Source organism: Dasypus novemcinctus, chromosome 19 (assembly GCF_030445035.2).
Source record: "Dasypus novemcinctus isolate mDasNov1 chromosome 19, mDasNov1.1.hap2, whole genome shotgun sequence".
Taxonomy (NCBI): domain Eukaryota; kingdom Metazoa; phylum Chordata; class Mammalia; order Cingulata; family Dasypodidae; genus Dasypus; species Dasypus novemcinctus.
In genome coordinates, this window is record NC_080691.1 from 83,637,129 (window position 1) to 83,653,240 (window position 16,112).

Consider the following 16,112-nt stretch of genomic DNA (forward strand, 5'->3'; position numbering starts at 1 on the left):
CCCTTCAGGGTCCCAGTGGAGCCTCAAACTCCCAGCCCCCTCCCCACCTGCCCCTGCCCCTGCCCCGACCGTGGCTTTCTGGCTTTAGAGGGGCAGCTGCGGCCTCCCCCGCTGCGCCCATCTGCAGGCCCCGCAGGCCGCGCCTTAGGAAACCCCAAAGCCTGCCCACAGCGCACGCTCACGCCTGCTGGGACGCACCCCCAGCCTCGGCTGCTGCCCCCCCCCGCCCCCGCCCGGGCTCTTGCCCTCCGTCCCCAAACCAGCAGCTCCAACCACCAAAGGGAAGCCCGAACTTCTCACCCGGTGACAGGCACCGCCAGCCTGGCTGCACCTCGCCCCTCCCACCTCCTCTCCCACCTGCCACCCCCACCTCCTGCTGCCAACACACCAGGCAAGACCATCCTGGGGCCTTGCCCAGCCGTGCCCTCTGCCCGACGCCCTGTCCCCCAGACAGCGCAGCTCCCAGCTCTCCTGCTCCGGCTGTCTGCTTAACCCTTCCCCGAGGCGCCCCCTCGATTCCGCAGCCCCCCAAACTCCCCGCCCCTGCCCCGCTTCTTCCTTGTGCTTTAGTTATGTTTACTGCTCTGGGTTGCCTCCTGCCGAATCAGGAGCATGGGGCTCGCCCCGAAAGAAGAAATAGGGGGAGACCCAGGCGGGACTGCCCCACCGCCCCACACAAGGGGCCTGGTGAGGGCCCGAAGAAAGAGGCCCTGCATGCCAGGGGGATCAGGCCGTGGGCATGTATTAGAGGACCCCCAGAGCGGCAGGTGCCTCGCCCAGGGCGGCCAGGTGGCAGGAGGGTCACTGGAGAACCTCTGCACCTTTGGCAGCCGCCATTTAGGCTCTCCCCGGCAGGGGGACAAAGGTGGCCGAAAGCGGAGGTTTGCGTGCGAGCTGGGGACACGCTCGGGTGCGTGCGCTTTTCTCAGCACATGATGCGTTGGGGGCAGCCAGCCTTCAGGATTAGCACAAACAAAACCGCTTCCAAGGGTTACAGGGAGGGGTAGGGGAGGGCGGCAGGGCCTGGCGGTCCGAGGTCAGCCGGGAGGTGCTGTGTCATGCTTCCCTTCTGTCCCCTCCTCGGTCTGTTCAGTTTGTTGTCCCTGCAGTTACCCGGAAAATACGGATTTCACCGAATGATCAACGGGCAGTTAGGGACAGCTTCCAATGCAGGTCGGGGCGGGTCTCCGTCGTGAACTCGGGGGGCAGTGGGGAGGTTGGTTGGGGGGCCGGGGGATACCCAGGCCAGGGCCGGGCTTGGGGTCGGGGGAGGGTGAAGCGGAAGGCAGCGGTAAGAGCGCTTCATAAGCACCATTTACGGTGCCCAGGCCCCCTCCCAAGCCGGAGGATCTCTTTAGGGCCTCACTTAACCTTCTAAAACAGGGACACATTTCCATTGTACAGATGGGGAAACGGAGGCTCACTGTATCCCATGAGGCACAGAGACCCTAATTCTAACCAGCCCCCTACAGCTGGAAGAACGTGTGTTTGTGGAGCACCTCCGAGGCAGCCCGGTCGGCCGTGGGAGCTGGGCAAACCCCGGCCTGCTCCGGGACTCGGTTTCCCCGCCCGCACCACGCTTTCTTCCAAGGAATTCTAAACCGCGGCCTGGAGCCCGGCGTTCCGCGGAAACTACAACTCCCAAGAGACCTTGCGGCTAAAGTCTCGCGAGAATTCTCAGGGACCCGGCGGGCCCGCGCCGTTCGCTCGTCTCTCGCGCTGCCTACCGCCGCCCGCCGACGACTCGGGCTGTCCGTGTCACTGCCTGTTTCGGGGGCCATTATAGTCCGGCGCTCGCTGAGCACAGCCCTGAGTAGGACTGGATCAGGGGGCTTGACCGGAGCTCGACGCAGGCGCAGTCCGCGCGGGTCCTGACGAGCGCAGGCGCAGTGCGGCCGAGCGGCGGCGGCTGCTGGCGGCGACGCGGCCATGGACGACGAGGAGGAGACGTACCGGCTCTGGAAGATCCGCAAGACCATCATGCAGGTGCGGAGGGCTCCAATACTCGGCGACCGCGGGGAGGGCGGCGCCCGGCAACCGAGGGGCCGAACGGCGAGTGCAGAGGCCGCGTGGCCGGGGCGGAGGGGGCTCTGAGAGGACCGTGGCCGCAGCGGTCCTGGGCAAGGGTCGAGCGAGGGTGGGAGTTTGGGGCTCGGGGCGGCGGGCCGGGGAGTGGGTAGGGACCGGGGCCAAGTGGGACGAGAGCCCCCGCCCGCCCCAGGCGCCGCAGTGCGCGTCTCCTTTTATCCTGAGCCGGGGGTCGGGGGGGGTCGGGTGTTAGCTGCGGCTCGGGGGCAGGTTGTGACTGGGAAGCAGCGGCAGAGACCGCACCTGAGAACGGGGTGTCGGGTCTCGCGCCTGGGGCTGGGAGGTTGAGGTATTGCCGGGCCGGCCTGAGCCTGGTTTAGAAGCGGGTGAAGTCCTGCGGGCCGGTGGTTCTGTGTCTGTGCCCGAGCGATCGGGACTCGAGCGGGCGAGCCTGGGAAAGGTCTAGCTCAGGGATACTCCCCACCCCAATGGCTCCCTCGCCTGTTTGCGCGTTTCATTTTCCTCTTTGCTCGCTGTTTTTGCTCGATGTCTGCTTGTTGTTTGCTTGTCTCATTCAGGAGGCACCGGGAACTGAACCGGGCACCTCCCGTGTGGGAGGCTGGCGCTCAGCGGTTTGAGCCACATCTGGTCCAGATCAGGGGTTCTTAACCCTTTTTTTTTTTTTTTTGTCGCATGGACCTTTTTGCCAGTGAGGTGAAAACCAAAGATCCTTTATCGAATCTACACTGTACCGTGTCTTATTTAATAAATACGTCACACACACACACACTATGTCCCTACAAGAAGAATGGCTTTTTTGAGTTTCAACTCAAGTTCACGGACCCCTCGTTAAGAACCCCTGCTCTAGACAGAGAGCGGGAAGGCGAGAACCCCGTCTTCTCCTGTCTCGGCCCTGTCACCTCTCAAAACACCCCATCTGTTTTGGTCCTGGTGTTGGGATAGTTTTGCGAAGTGGTTGAGAGGCTGCTTTGGGCTGCTCCAGCTCAGCGCTGGTGGGAGTCCTCCTCGAGCCCCTGGACGTCACACTGGCCCCTCCCTTAGGGTGGCTGTGGGTTTGTAGGGTGACAGTGGCTCGCGGTGAGTGCTCGGCCGAGGCGGGCATTACTCGGTACCGTCTCCCTGACCAGCCTGAGTCACTCCAAGTCTGCTCCCTGCGGGTCCCCAGCTCCTGCTGCCTCCGCCCTGGGGCCACCTGGCTCTCTCTCTCTCGGCAGCTGTGCCACGACCGTGGCTACCTGGTGACCCAGGATGAGCTGGACCAGACGCTGGAAGAGTTCAAAGCACAGTTCGGGGACAAGCCTAGCGAAGGGCGGCCGCGGCGCACGGACCTCACCGTGCTGGTCGCCCACAACGACGACCCCACCGACCAGATGTTCGTCTTCTTCCCAGGTGAGACTCCGTGGGAGTGGGGCCACTCCCAGGGCTCACGGCTCTGCTGGGGTCACCTGGCGTGTGACCCGGGGTCTGCATGAGAAGAAAGCATCCCCTGCTTCCTGAGGGTGCTGTTGGTGGTCTCTGACCCATGCGATGGTGGCTTCCATGCGTCGGCGTCTCTGGGTTCCCCCTCTCGTCAGTCCTCTTCTTTTCTTCGACTCTTTTTTTTCCTGCCACTGTCAGCACAGAAGCCTGGTCCCCTGCCTCCCCTCCCCTATCCCCACTTCGACTTGGGTTCGGCTCGGGTTTTTGGCTGCGCGCGCCTGGCTCTGCCCCGGGGCTGCACTGTCGCCGTCAGCCTGGCTCTTGGCTTTCGTCTCCACGGCAAATCGGTTCCTGCATCCCCGCCCCCCAATGCCCTTCTCTTACCCACCTCCCGCGCCCTCTCCTCCTGGCCCTGCCAGTCGTCAGGAGACTGCGCTCAGGCTCGCCTCTTCAGGCAGCCCTGAGGGCCCCAGGCAGCACCCCAGGACCCGCATCGTGCTCTCTTTAGCGGTTGCTGAATAGATGCTGCCCCTGTGCCTTCCCGGCCCACTCTGACACCTCCTCAGCCACGCAGCCCTGCTGGGTCGTGAGCACCTCGAGGGCCCAGCCCACACCTAAAATCGAGTGGGTGGGCGGCAGGTTTGCGAAGCATGCCTGACGTTGCTGCCCGTTGGAGCCTGCCCGGAGCCTCGCGGCCGGGGTCCAGCAGCTCGCAGGTTTCCAGGCTGTGCCACGGGTAGGCGAGCCCCGGGTGGGCCTGCTCCCAGCCTGCCGTCCGGCTGGCGCACACGTCCACGCGCGCCCTGGCTGTGCCGCTCCTCACCCGCGGCGCCCAGGGCCTGGTGGTTCCCCGACATCAGCACCCTGGGGGCCTTGACTGAAGCCCGGGGCCCCAGGCCTCACCTCCAGGAAGGGGTCCTGGGCGCAGGCGGCTGCAGGGCTGCCTCAGGCCCCCGTGTGGGGGCGTTGGGGCACTGGGGCCTCACGGCGGGCGCCCCGTTCTGCAGAGGAGCCGAAGGTGGGCATCAAGACCATCAAGGTGTACTGCCAGCGCATGCAGGAGGAGAACATCACGCGCGCCCTCATCGTGGTGCAGCAGGGCATGACGCCCTCCGCCAAGCAGGTGGGCCGCCGCAGGCGCGTGCTGTGGGGCAGCCCCCCCGCGAGGGAGCGGCCAGGCTCTTTGCGACAGCCCCCGGCCGCTTCCTGTAGTGTGACAAGCGCCGTGCTCCTCACTTCCCCTTCCTGTTGTGTGTGTGCCTGGAAGGCGGGCGACTTCCCCTGGTGCCTCCACCTCCACCCATGCTGGCTGCTGCGCTGCCCCTGGCTCTCGAAAGGTGGGCGCTGCCTCCGTCCCTGCCGGGGCCCCCAGCCGCTGTGGGCTCAGGCAGGTCGGCCTGCAGCTTGGACGCCGGGCGAGCCTCTGGTCTTGCGCACCAGCCCCCGTGGCACCCACTCTGCCCTGACCGGGGATGGGCACCACGGAAGCAAGCCCGAGGGGTTCAGAAGTCGGGCCGTGTCTTCCCCGCGCCCCAAAGGCCCATCTGGGCTCCAGCGCTTCCTTGTCTGTCCATCGGGCCGTCGTGTTGACGTGGGTGGCCGTGTGAGGGTTTTTCTGCACTTGCGCTGTCAGACAGGAGCGCGTCTGCAGTGGGGCGACGCCGCCCCAGGTTCCCGACGGCCCGGGGGCCCTGGGAGACAGGGAGCTGGTGCAGAGGGTCGAGGCCTCTGACCTGCAGACCAGGCAGCCTTCCCGAGGCTCCACGAGCCTGCCCGGCGTCCCGCCAACCCGCTGCCCCGAGGATCCACGTGGCGCCGGGCTGCCCTGGCACCCGAGGGGCTGGTCCCGCTCGGCCGCGCGTGAGGCCGCCGTGTTCTCTTCCAGTCCCTGGTCGACATGGCCCCCAAGTACATCCTGGAGCAGTTCCTGCAGCAGGAGCTTCTCATCAACATCACGGAACACGAGGTGGGGCCGCGGCGTCACCGTGGGGTCACAGGGTCGCAGGGCCAGGACTTGGGAGGGGACGGGCAAGGGACCCCCCACCCTGAGCAGCGCCACGCTCTGGCTTCCCACCCCCTCCTGCCCGGCCTTCCCGGACGGTGCTACCGCCTTAGACTGGAGAGTGGCAGCTGGGGCGTGGGCGGCCGGGGTGCTGGTCCTGGGGCAGCTGCAGAGGGACGCCCGCCGTGGGCCTCAGGGCAGCACGGTGCCCGGAGGCCTGCTGGGAATGCAGGTGCCGACCCCCTCGGGCCCTGGAGCCACGTCCCCGGAGCCCCGTGGAGTCCCGGGGCCTTGGGGAGGCTCCTGAGCGGGAGCCGGGGCGGTGGTTCCTGCCAGAGGCAAGGACATGGGCCTGCTCCCCCGTCCCCCTCCCTGCCCTGGGGGGCACAGGCCTCTCCCGGCTGCGCGCCCACTGCGGGTCTCCTCGGCAGCTGGTCCCAGAGCACGTGGTCATGACCAAGGAGGAGGTGACGGAGCTGTTGGCTCGGTAGTATCCTCTGAGGCGCGCCTCCCCCCCATTCCACGTCCTCACCTCCCCCCCCCCAGCCCTGGGCTACCCCCCCCACGTCCTCGCTCCCTCCCGGCCCCTGGGATCCCCCCCATCCTTGCCTTTCCCCCCCTCCGGCCCCGGGCTCCCCCCCCCACGCCCAAGGCGGCTTTTCCCTGACCACACTGCCCAGTAAGCTCCGCGAGAACCAGCTGCCCAGGATCCAGGCAGGGGACCCGGTCGCGCGCTACTTTGGGATAAAGCGAGGGCAGGTGAGAGCCCCCGTCACAAGTAGGGCGGGCCTCAAGGCTGAGACCTCCGCGGAGGGCGGCCCAGCTGCCCTGGCCCGCCCTGGCCGCGCCTGCCCGCAGCCCCCACAGCCGCCCCCTGCCTTGCAGGTGGTGAAGATCATCCGGCCCAGCGAGACGGCGGGCAGGTACATCACCTACCGGCTCGTGCAGTAGCCGAAGCCCGACAGGTGCGCCGGGGACCGTGAGGCGCGGGTCCCACCCCGCAGGGGCTGCCCTGTCGCTTGAGCACCTGCGCCGCCAGCACACCCAGTGCGTCCCGGCCCGTCCCACAGCCCACCTGGGCGCCCACTGCCCACGCACCCCGCGCTCCGAATGACACGTCCTGGCGCTCTCTGGGCGCTGGACACACCCCCGCCCCGCGGCCTTGCTGGTCTACAGCAAAGGAGCAAGTCCCCTGGCAGGCGGGGGAGAGGCAGAGTCTGGGGGCTCCAGAGGCCTCAGGGCTCGGGTGGGGGCGGGGTCATGTCGTCCTTCCCGTGCCTGGCACCCTGGGAGGGCCCAGCGGGGACCAGGCACCCCGTATGTCTGGTCAGCCCTGCGCCTTGCTGTCCCGGCCTTGTCCTGATGCCCCTCAGCATCGGGCAGGAGCTGGGGCCCATATGACGCCCAGGCGCCCCCCCCCCCCATCCTTGGCTTGGTGCCTGCGCCCCCTCGGGCAGGCCACGCCCTCACTTGCCGGCCGTCTGCACAGCTGGGCCCCGTGCCGCGCGTCCCTGGGACCTGTGACCCCGGCTGTGGCCGCCAGGACTCCTGGGCGTCCATCTGCAGACAAGCCCAGAGCGCCTTGCCATGTGTGACCGCCTTGTCCTCTCGCGCAGCCTCCCAGAGACGGACTTGACCTGCAGCTCCTGAGGGCCGCACCCTGCCTGCCGGCAGCAGGGTCTCCCTGGGTGCTGCCCCACCCGCTGCTGGGACTCTCAGGACGGGGAGCCCCCACCCCCGCCCCGGCGTGCGGCTCCCCCGGGAGGGCGTCCCCGGCACCTCGTGCCGCCCGTCGGGACCCCTCATCCCGCTCGTGAGCGCCGCGGTCCTCCGCCCTCCTGTGCCCCCCACCTGTCCTCGCGGCGTGGCAGCCAGTGCCCCTGCCTCACGGGCTGACCTGCCGACAGGAAGAGCGGGTGGAGGCAGCCCTGACTCGGGGTGTTGGCAAGCCGGGTGTGTCTAAACATTAAAGATGCTTTGAGCAAGATCCTGTTTCAAAAGTGACAGCGGGACAGCCGGGCTTGGCCATGCGGCCTGTTCAGGGCCTGCGGCGGCCCTTGTCCCCAGTTGCTTGGGCCCGGGACTGCACCATCCGCAATGGTACATGCAGGCCAGAGCACTCGCGAGCGCTCGTCCGCCCCCCCACTGTCCTTGCTCCACGGTCACACCCGGGCCCGCGGCGCCAGGTCTCCCTTCTCCTGGCAGGCCTGGCCCGTCCGTCCCTGGGCTGAACTGTTGCCGAGCTCATGCCGGCCCTTCCTGGGGGCGAGGCTGCCCGTGTCCCCCCAGCTCACAGCAGCAGGTGCTATTGTCACCCAGTCGTGGGCAGGACCCGGCACCTCGAGAGTGTCGTGTGCCCAGAGTGCATGGAGAGCTGCTGGGCGCGGGCCCCGGCCCTGGCGCTGCCCGGCGCGGCGGGCGCCTCTGCTCCCACTCAGGCTCCTGGAAGACGCTTCCTCCAGCTTCTCTTTACAGTGTGTTTTCTTTTGTCTTTGGTTAAAAGTTAGAGAAGAGGAAATAGGAGCGAATAAAAGCCACGTGGAAAAACAGTGTCATAGCTGTTAGGGAAATGCAAATCAAAACCACGAGGTGTCATCTCACACCTCATAGAGGGGCCGTTATCTAAAAAACAGAAACCTGCAGGAGCTGGGGAGGATGTGGGGAAGGAGGCGCTCTCCTTCGTGTCGGCGGGCGTGTGGAAGGGCACAGCCGCTGCGGGAGGCAGTCGGGAGGTTCCTCAGGCAGCTAAATATAGCAGTGCCGTGGGATCCAGCAATTCCTCTGCCCGGAATATATCCAGAGGAACTGACAACTATGACACGAACAGACCTCTGCACGCCAGTGTTCACAGCAGCGTAGTTCACAATTGCAAAAGATGGGAACAGCCTGCGTTTGTCAGCCAATGAATAGGTAAAATGTGTAGATATATAATCGGGAGCAGATGTGGCTCAAGCAGTTGAGCGCCTGCTTCCCCCGTGGGAAGTCCCACACTGGTCTCTGGTGCCTCTTAGAAACAAGCAAACGAGAGAACCAACTCGGAGCTGATGTGGCTCGGTGTTGAGTGCCGGCTTCTCACACGGGAGGTCCCAGGTTCAGTTCCCGGCCCAGTACCTCGAAAAACAGCAACAAACACGATGGAATATTATGCCGCTGTAAGAAGAAACGGGTGTATGATAGCATGAATGCATTTTGAAAACGTTTTGCTAAGTGAAGTAAGCCAGACACAAGGACTGATACTGCACGGTCTCTCATAGGAACTAAGAACGAAGAATGAACACAAGCAGTTACAACCTGGAGTCTAGGTTACGAGGGGCGAGGGGAGGGCTGGGGCACCACTGACGCTTAGTGCACGTGCAAGTGTAGTCGGCGTCACTGAAAGTGGAAATGGGTAGCGTTGACGGTAACGTAGAACTAACAGCGAGCTTGTGAGTGGGGTTGTGGCTGGAAAGGGTAGGCTAGGGATGCACGTGTCAGAGGAAGGAAAGCTCGAGAACAGTCCAGGGGCTGAGACCCAGGGAACCCAGAGGGGGGTGAGAGCTGCCGCAGGTGGGACAAGTGCAGGAGCGGCCCGTGAGCTGGGGCGGGTGTAGTCACTGCTGCGGGGGGCTGGGAATGTGGGGGGCCCTGGGAAGACAGTGAGTGTAACCCGCGGACTGAGCTGACAGCAATGCTGGACTGTCCTTGCGTGAATTCTGTGTTAGTCAAAACGGTGCTGATGCAAAGTACTTGACATCCGTTGGCTTTTTTTTCATCAGTTTTATTAATGCACAGTCATAAAGCATACAGTCCATCCAGTGAGTACAGCCAGTGATATTTGGTAAAATCACATAGTTGTGCATTCATCACTTCCACCGATGAGAGCATTTTAATAGCTCCACTAATAATGACCAGCAAATGGACCAAAAACAACTCTACCTGTTAGTAATCACCTCTCAGTATGTCTTATCTTTCCCCTGCCACGCATGGCTCCTATTTTGTTTGTGTCTCTCTATTTGTATTTATATTTTGTATATATGGAGTCAAACAATATATAGTACCTTTTGTCTAGTTTCTTTTACTATATTTCCTTTGTTAATCCTTAGTGGAAAAACCAACAGTTTATTAATGTATTACTATATGCTACTATCCGTAGTTGGCTTCAGTTGTATTTCTTGCCCGACATTAACATCTTGTATGTAACGTTAATGTTCTTTTGTTGGCTTTTATGAAAGGTATTTATTGGGGGTAGAAGCTCACAGTCACAAGGCCCTAACGAGTCCAACTCCAGGTACCACAAGAGGTCCTTTCTCATCGAGCCTGCTGCCACGTGCCGACACGGGGTGGCGGCCGGCGCCTGCCTGGTCTCGGCCTCGGCTGCTCAGCCGCTCTCTTCTCCTCGGCTGCAGAGTATCAGGCGAACAGCTCATCTCTCCCCGGCGTGCCTGCATCAAAACCCAGTTCTCTCCTCTGCCGCGTCTGTGTCTCCGTGATTGAGTGTCCTTTTATATAGCTCACAAAGGGGGCAGGGCCTTGAACCAAGCCGCCCCAACGACGTGGTCGGATCAAAGCCCTAATCTTAATGTAATGTAAGGCATCTCTACTGAATCTAAATAGAGAGGATCATGCACCGAAGAACAGGCCAGTTTACAAACTTAACTTCTCTTTCTGGAATTCTTAAATAATCCCAAACTGCCACAAATGCCCAACATGTACGATGTTAATAATAGGGAGGTATGGGGAAGCGGATTTGGCCCAGATAGGGCGTCTGACTACCACATGGGAGGTCCGCAGTTCAAACCCCGGGCCTCCTTGACCCGTGTGGAGCTGGCCCATGTGCCGTGCTGATGCATGCAAGGAGTGCCCTGCCACGCAGGGGTGTCCCCCACGTAGCGGAGCCCCACGCGCAAGGAGTGCGCCCTGGAAGGAGAGCCGCCCAGCGCCAAAGAAAGTGCAGCCTGCCCAGGAATGGCGCCGCACACACGGAGAGTCGATGCAGCAAGATGACGCAACAAAAAGACACAGATTTCAGGTGCTGCTGACAGGAATACAGGCAGACACAGGAACACGCAGTGAATGGACACAGCAGACAACTGGGTGCCGGGGGGGGGGGGCGGGGGGGGAAGGGGAGAGAAATAAAAATATTATAATAAACCTTAAAAAAATAATAGGGAGGTATGGGGAAAATACGCCAGAAGTATGCTCTGAACCATAGTTAGTGGTGATAATCTGATACTATCTCATAATCTGTAGCAAATGTTCCACAACAGTGCTGGGCAAGGGGTATTGTTTGGGGATTCCACACATGTGTGCGGTTGTTTTGTAAGTTCACAATTTTTCCTATGTTGTCTTTTTTTTTGTCTTTATTTCTTTAATGTTACATTCAAAAAATATGAGGTCCCCATATACCCCCCACCCCCCTCACCCCACTCCTCCCATAACAACAACCTCCTCCATCATCATGGGACAGTCATTGCACTTGGTGAACACATCTCTGAGCACTGCTGCACCTCACGGTCAGTGGTCCACACCATAGCCCACACTCTCCCACAGTCCACCCAGTGGACCATGGCAGGACATACAATGTTCGGTAACTGTCCCTGCAGCACCACCCAGGACAACTCCAAGTCCTGAAAACGCCCCCACATCTCATCTCTTCCTCCCATTCCCCAAACCCAGCAGCCACCATGGCCACTCTCTCCACACCAATGCCACATTGCCTTCCATTACTAATCACAATAGTTCATGAATAGAATATCAGTAAGTCCGCTCTAATCCATACTCTATTCCTCCATCCTGTGGACCCTGGAATGGTTGTGTCCACTCCACATCTATGTCAAGAGGGGGCTTAGATTCCACATGGATGCTGGATGCAGTTCTCCTGCTTGCAGTTGTAGGCACTCTTGGCTCCCTGGTGTGGTGGTTGACCTTCTTCACCTCCATGTTACCTGAGTGGGGTAAGTCCAATAAACCGGAGGGTAGGAGCTGAAGTCTGTTGAGGCTCAGGGCCTGGCTATCACATGGTCAGTGCAGAGATTCAGGTCCCCTGGGTATACATTAAACCCCAGCGCCAACTACAGTTCCGGTAAAAGTAACAGGAGAGGCTCGTGGACAGAGATCACATCGGAGTCAGTTCACAACTTCTGTAATAAAAATACGTGCTTTCGCCATCCAGTGCTGGTGCTCAGTGCCGTGGCCGCGGGCCTCCCGCTCCTGTGCGCAGGTCTCCCGGCGCCGGGGCTTCGTGGATGTCCCTGCGTGCCCGCTCGCTGACGTCGACTGCCGAAAGCCGTTTTACAAGTTTAAATAGTTGCAATTTCCTGTTTATCAAAGCAGTTTCACCCTTTTTATTGTATTTTATTATTTTTATTTTTTTTATTTACCTTTTTTTTTTTTAATTCTTGTGCGGTACTGGGGCGGGGGACTGGCCGCGGGGCCTCATGTGTGGGAAGCTGGCGCTCGCCGCTGAGCTCCACCGGCTCTCCCGAGTTGATTTTTTTTCGAGTATGTGTTGGGAGCCTGGGGCCCGCGACGTGCGCAGCAGGCACTCAACCCTCGCGCTCCGTCACTCCCCCGAGCCGCGCTGAACGTGCCTGATGGGAGATAAAGATGCAGGGCGGCCTTGGCTACCTAAGTAGCCTCTGCCAGTGAAAGGCGCGTCCTCACAGCAGCGAGCAATTCTTTACAAGCCCTGAGCAGTGAGCGATTATCACGTGGCGACCTGGCGTCAGAAAGGATGTTTTCGGCTCTGTCAGCCGACAAGACCGTCTGCCCTCTGGCGGGCGCCAGGTGCCGGGAGGGCGCCCCTGCCTGCCGTGGGGCGGGCGAAGGGCCTGGCGAAGAGGCTGGGGGAGCAGCCGAAGGGCAGCGGCGAATGTGGGCGTCGAGGCCCAGAAGTGAGAAGGTGGTTCCCTACAACTTCCCTGCCTGTTCCCTTGGAAAGTCAGGCTGTGCGTCCTCAACTTCAGTTATCTGATAGCCGCTCTAAGGATTTTTGATTCATCTACATTTGAGCCATGTCCCAGATACTTATAACTTTTGCATTTAGCTCTCTGCCTGCTCATTAAAAAAGGAGAAGGAAAAAAAAGTTTCCATAAAGCAGTTGTGGGGCTTGGAGTTACGTACTGCAGAAAAACAACCTTAATCAGTGTCCGTGGGTGTGAACCCGTGGTCAGCCAGACCTCTGGATGAAGCTCCTCCGGTGAAGGTGTGGCCAGGGGCGATAAGGGCGGGCCTCAGTCCTGCTGCTGGAGGCCGCGCAGAGAAGGCCCTGGAATGGCAAGCCTGGGAGGTCAGCGCAACCAGAAGAGAAAGGAGAAAACCCTGCAGCATGCATTGCCATGCTGTGGAAAAACCAAGGAACCGCCACGGTGGCTGCCAGCTAGGGGTAACAGACCCGGGCGGACGCCAGCCTTCTAGCTGCTGCAACCAGACTCAGAGAAACTGCGCCGCAGAGATGGGAGGTCGGAGGCTTGAGCTGGAGCCCCGGGAAGTAAGCACACAGAGGGGCTTGGCTGTGAGGAAAGAGAGAAGGCCCCGGGAAGAGAAACGAGCCACTCGCCTAAGAGCCTACAGCTGGCCTTGTGGAGAGAGCAGAGCAGCTGAGTCCAGGGAGAGGCAAGCCTGGGAAGGGAGGAGCCCAGGAAGCCTGAGCCCTCGCAGACGTCGGCAGCCGTCTTGCTCCAACACGTGGACATAGACTCTGGTGAGGGAGGTAGCTTGTGCTTTATGGCCTGGTACCTGTACGCTTCTACCCCAAATAAACACCCTTTATAAAAACAAACCAAAAAAATGTGCTTTTTAAATAGTAAAAAAGTTTAGCTGAGTTGTAGTTTTACAGAAAAATGCGTAAAATACAGAATTCCCATATACTGTCCTATTTACACCAAGCATCGGCGTGGTGCTTTTGTTACAATAGATGAAAAGTCTTTTGATAATTACACTATTAACGATAGTCCATCATTTATTTTTATTTTATTTTATTTTTTCATCATTTACTTTAGGGCTCACTGATTGTGTCGTACAGTCCTATGGATTTTTTGGTTATTTTTCTAATTTTTATTGTAGTAACTTACACAACCTAAAATTTTCCCTTCTCGCCACATTCAAATATATAATCTGATGCTGTTCATTACACTCACAATGTTGTGTTTTCATTAACCAAACAGAAACTCTACAATTTGAGCATTAACTGCTGTGGCAGTTTGAAATTATTTTATGAATCCAAAAAAAAAGATGATGCTCTTACACTGGTCGATTCTGGTGGGCGTGGTACGCTTCGACGGGCTAGGTCCTGTGGCGCGGCCTTCGCTTGGACGGCTCGACGGGGTCAGTCCGGGGCTTGGACTGGACGAGGCCGAGGCCGAGGGCGGCTCCGGTTGCGCCTCCACCGCGCCGGGTCTGACGTGGACGGAGAAGGGGGAAGGCCGCTGCTGCGCGGGTCCTGCTGTGGCAGCGGGTTCACCCGGAGCGGAGCCGCAAAGGCAGAGGCGGCGAGACGCTCCAGGAGCCGAGGCCACGGGGAGAGAGGAAGCGGGGCTCGGGGGAGAGACCTGTGCCGGGCTCGCCTACAGCTGCCAAAGCCGGACCCCCGGGGCTCCCCGCCGCCCCGCTCTGCCAGCGGCCGCCGGCTGGTGAGAGCACCGCATGGTCCCCGGGTCTGGACTTCTCCTGGCCTCGAACTGCGAGCTTTCACCTCAGGTAAACCCTTTTCATAGAAGCCAACCCGTTCCTGGTGCTTTGCGTCGGCAGCCCTTCGGCAAAGCAAAGCAGCGGCCCGGCCCGGCCCGCGACCCCGCCCTCTGGATTTGCCCTTTCCTGTCACTTCACAGCACGCGCAGCCCGGAGCAGATGCCGCGCCCCGGGAAGGCTCAGGCGAGGCGAGCCCGCACCCCGCACTGGCCTCGGGCGGCGCTTCTCGACGGGCGGGCTGGGCTGCGAAAGCCCCCCCGACCCCCGGCCGCCTGGCGCAGGCCCGGAGAGGCGCCTGGCGCTGGGAGTAGTTCCTGGCACTCGAGGAAATCTCTCTTCAGTAGCTGGACACAATCTTAAGGAACAGGCAGCTCAGGGGCTCAGTCCCAGAGGTAACGCTTTAAAATAGTGAAGTGCACAGTGTGCAACAAAGATTATAGGACAAAAAACAGAGAATGATGTTCCACTCAGAGGAGCAAGATGAAAATCCAGAACAACCAACGGGACCAGACTTTGAACACACTGGATAAAGACTGTTTAAAAAAGTGGCCCTCCGTCGCTGAAGGGGATAACAGAAAACAGAGAAAGAACTGAAGGCTGTAAGGAAAACAAGAGTGGGAAATACGAGAATCCCTATGAGATTCTCCACAGGGATCAAACAAATACTGCAGTTGAAAAACACAGTAACGATAATGAAAAATTCCCTGGACAGGTTCAAAATTAGATTGAAGGTGGCAGAAGAAAGAACCAGGGGTCTTGAAGACAAGACGGTTGAAATGGGCCAGGGGAAGCGGACTTGGCCCAGTGGTCAGGGCATCCGCCTATCACATGGGGGGTCCGCGGTTCAAACCCCGGGCCTCCTTGACCCGTGTGGAGCTGGCCCATGTGCAGTGCTGATGCGCGCAAGGAGTGCCCTGCCACGCAGGGGTGTCCCCCGCGTAGGGGAGCCCCACGCGCTAGGAGTGCGCCCTGTAAGGAGAGCCGCCCAGCGCGAAAGAACGTGCAGCCTGCCCAGGAATGGCGCCGCACACACGGAGAGGTGACACAGCAAGATGACGCAACAAAAAGAGACACAGATTCCCGTGCCGCTGACAACAACAGAAGCGGACAAAGAAGAACACGCAGCAAATGGTCACAGAGAACAGACAACTGGGGCGGGGGGAAGGGGAGGGAAATAATAAAATCTTAAAAAAAAAATCTTAAAAAAAAAAAAAAGAAATGGGTCATGCTGAGCAGCGGGAATGAAAAAAGATAGAAAAGAACAAGCAGGGAAACGGACTTGGCCCAGTGGTTAGGGCGTCCGTCTACCACATGGGAGGTCTGCGGTTCAAACCCCGGGCCTCCTTGACCCGTGTGGAGCTGGCCCATGCGCAGTGCTGATGCGCGCAAGGAGTGCCCTGCCACACAGGGGTGTCCCCCGCATAGGGGAGCCCCACGCGCAAGGAGTGCACCCTGTAAGGAGAGCCGCCCAGCGCGAAAGAAAGTGCAGCCTGCCCAGGAATGGCGCCGCCCACACTTCCCGTGCCGCTGAGGACAACAGAAGCGGACAAAGAAACAAGACACAGCAAGCAGACACAGAGAACAGACAACTGGGGAGGGGGGGGGGATTAAATAAATAAATAAATCTTTAAAAAAAAAAAAAAAAAAAAAAAAAGAACAAGCAGAGCCTAAGAGAGCTGTGGGGCACCATCGAGCAAACCAGGAAATGTGCTGGGGAGTCCCAGAAGGGAAGAAAGGGGCAGTAGGAATATTCAAAGAAATGAGGGCAGAAAATCTCCAAATTTAACCAAAGACGTGGATGTGCACATTCAAAAAGCAGAACACTCCAAACGGGAAAGACTTAGGAGAACCACCCCCAGCAGCTCAGCAGCGACGCTGTCCAATGCAAAGCCACTGCTTTTTAGCCAGTGAAAAGCAAGGTGGCGCGTCCAAGGGAGTCTGAGTAATTTGAAGTGCTGTGTTCTCATCAGAAACC

The 16,112-nt window shown here is 60.0% G+C and overlaps 1 protein-coding gene and 1 long non-coding RNA gene across 3 annotated transcripts; both read left to right on the forward strand.

Moving 5' to 3' along the window:
* The first annotated feature begins 1,040 nt into the window (after window positions 1–1,040).
* On the forward strand, window positions 1,041–1,560 carry LOC139437002 (uncharacterized). Its single transcript, XR_011646578.1, has 2 exons — window positions 1,041–1,173; window positions 1,405–1,560. It is a non-coding gene; the product is annotated as an uncharacterized lncRNA (long non-coding RNA).
* Window positions 1,561–1,839: 279 nt separating this feature from the next.
* POLR2E (RNA polymerase II, I and III subunit E) lies at window positions 1,840–7,457 on the forward strand. Of its 2 annotated transcripts, none has more exons than XM_058282219.2 (8): window positions 1,840–1,986; window positions 3,264–3,438; window positions 4,476–4,591; window positions 5,354–5,434; window positions 5,902–5,960; window positions 6,151–6,229; window positions 6,356–6,435; window positions 6,960–7,457. In XM_058282219.2, the coding sequence occupies exons 1-7, from the start codon at window positions 1,930–1,932 to the stop codon at window positions 6,419–6,421; spliced, it is 633 nt and encodes a 210-aa protein (XP_058138202.1). In that variant the 5' UTR covers window positions 1,840–1,929; the 3' UTR covers window positions 6,422–6,435; window positions 6,960–7,457. The 2 variants fall into 2 exon arrangements, with proteins under 2 accessions (XP_058138202.1, XP_058138201.1); XM_058282218.2 differs by having other exon boundaries at window positions 7,087–7,457.
* The last annotated feature ends 8,655 nt before the right edge of the window (window positions 7,458–16,112 follow it).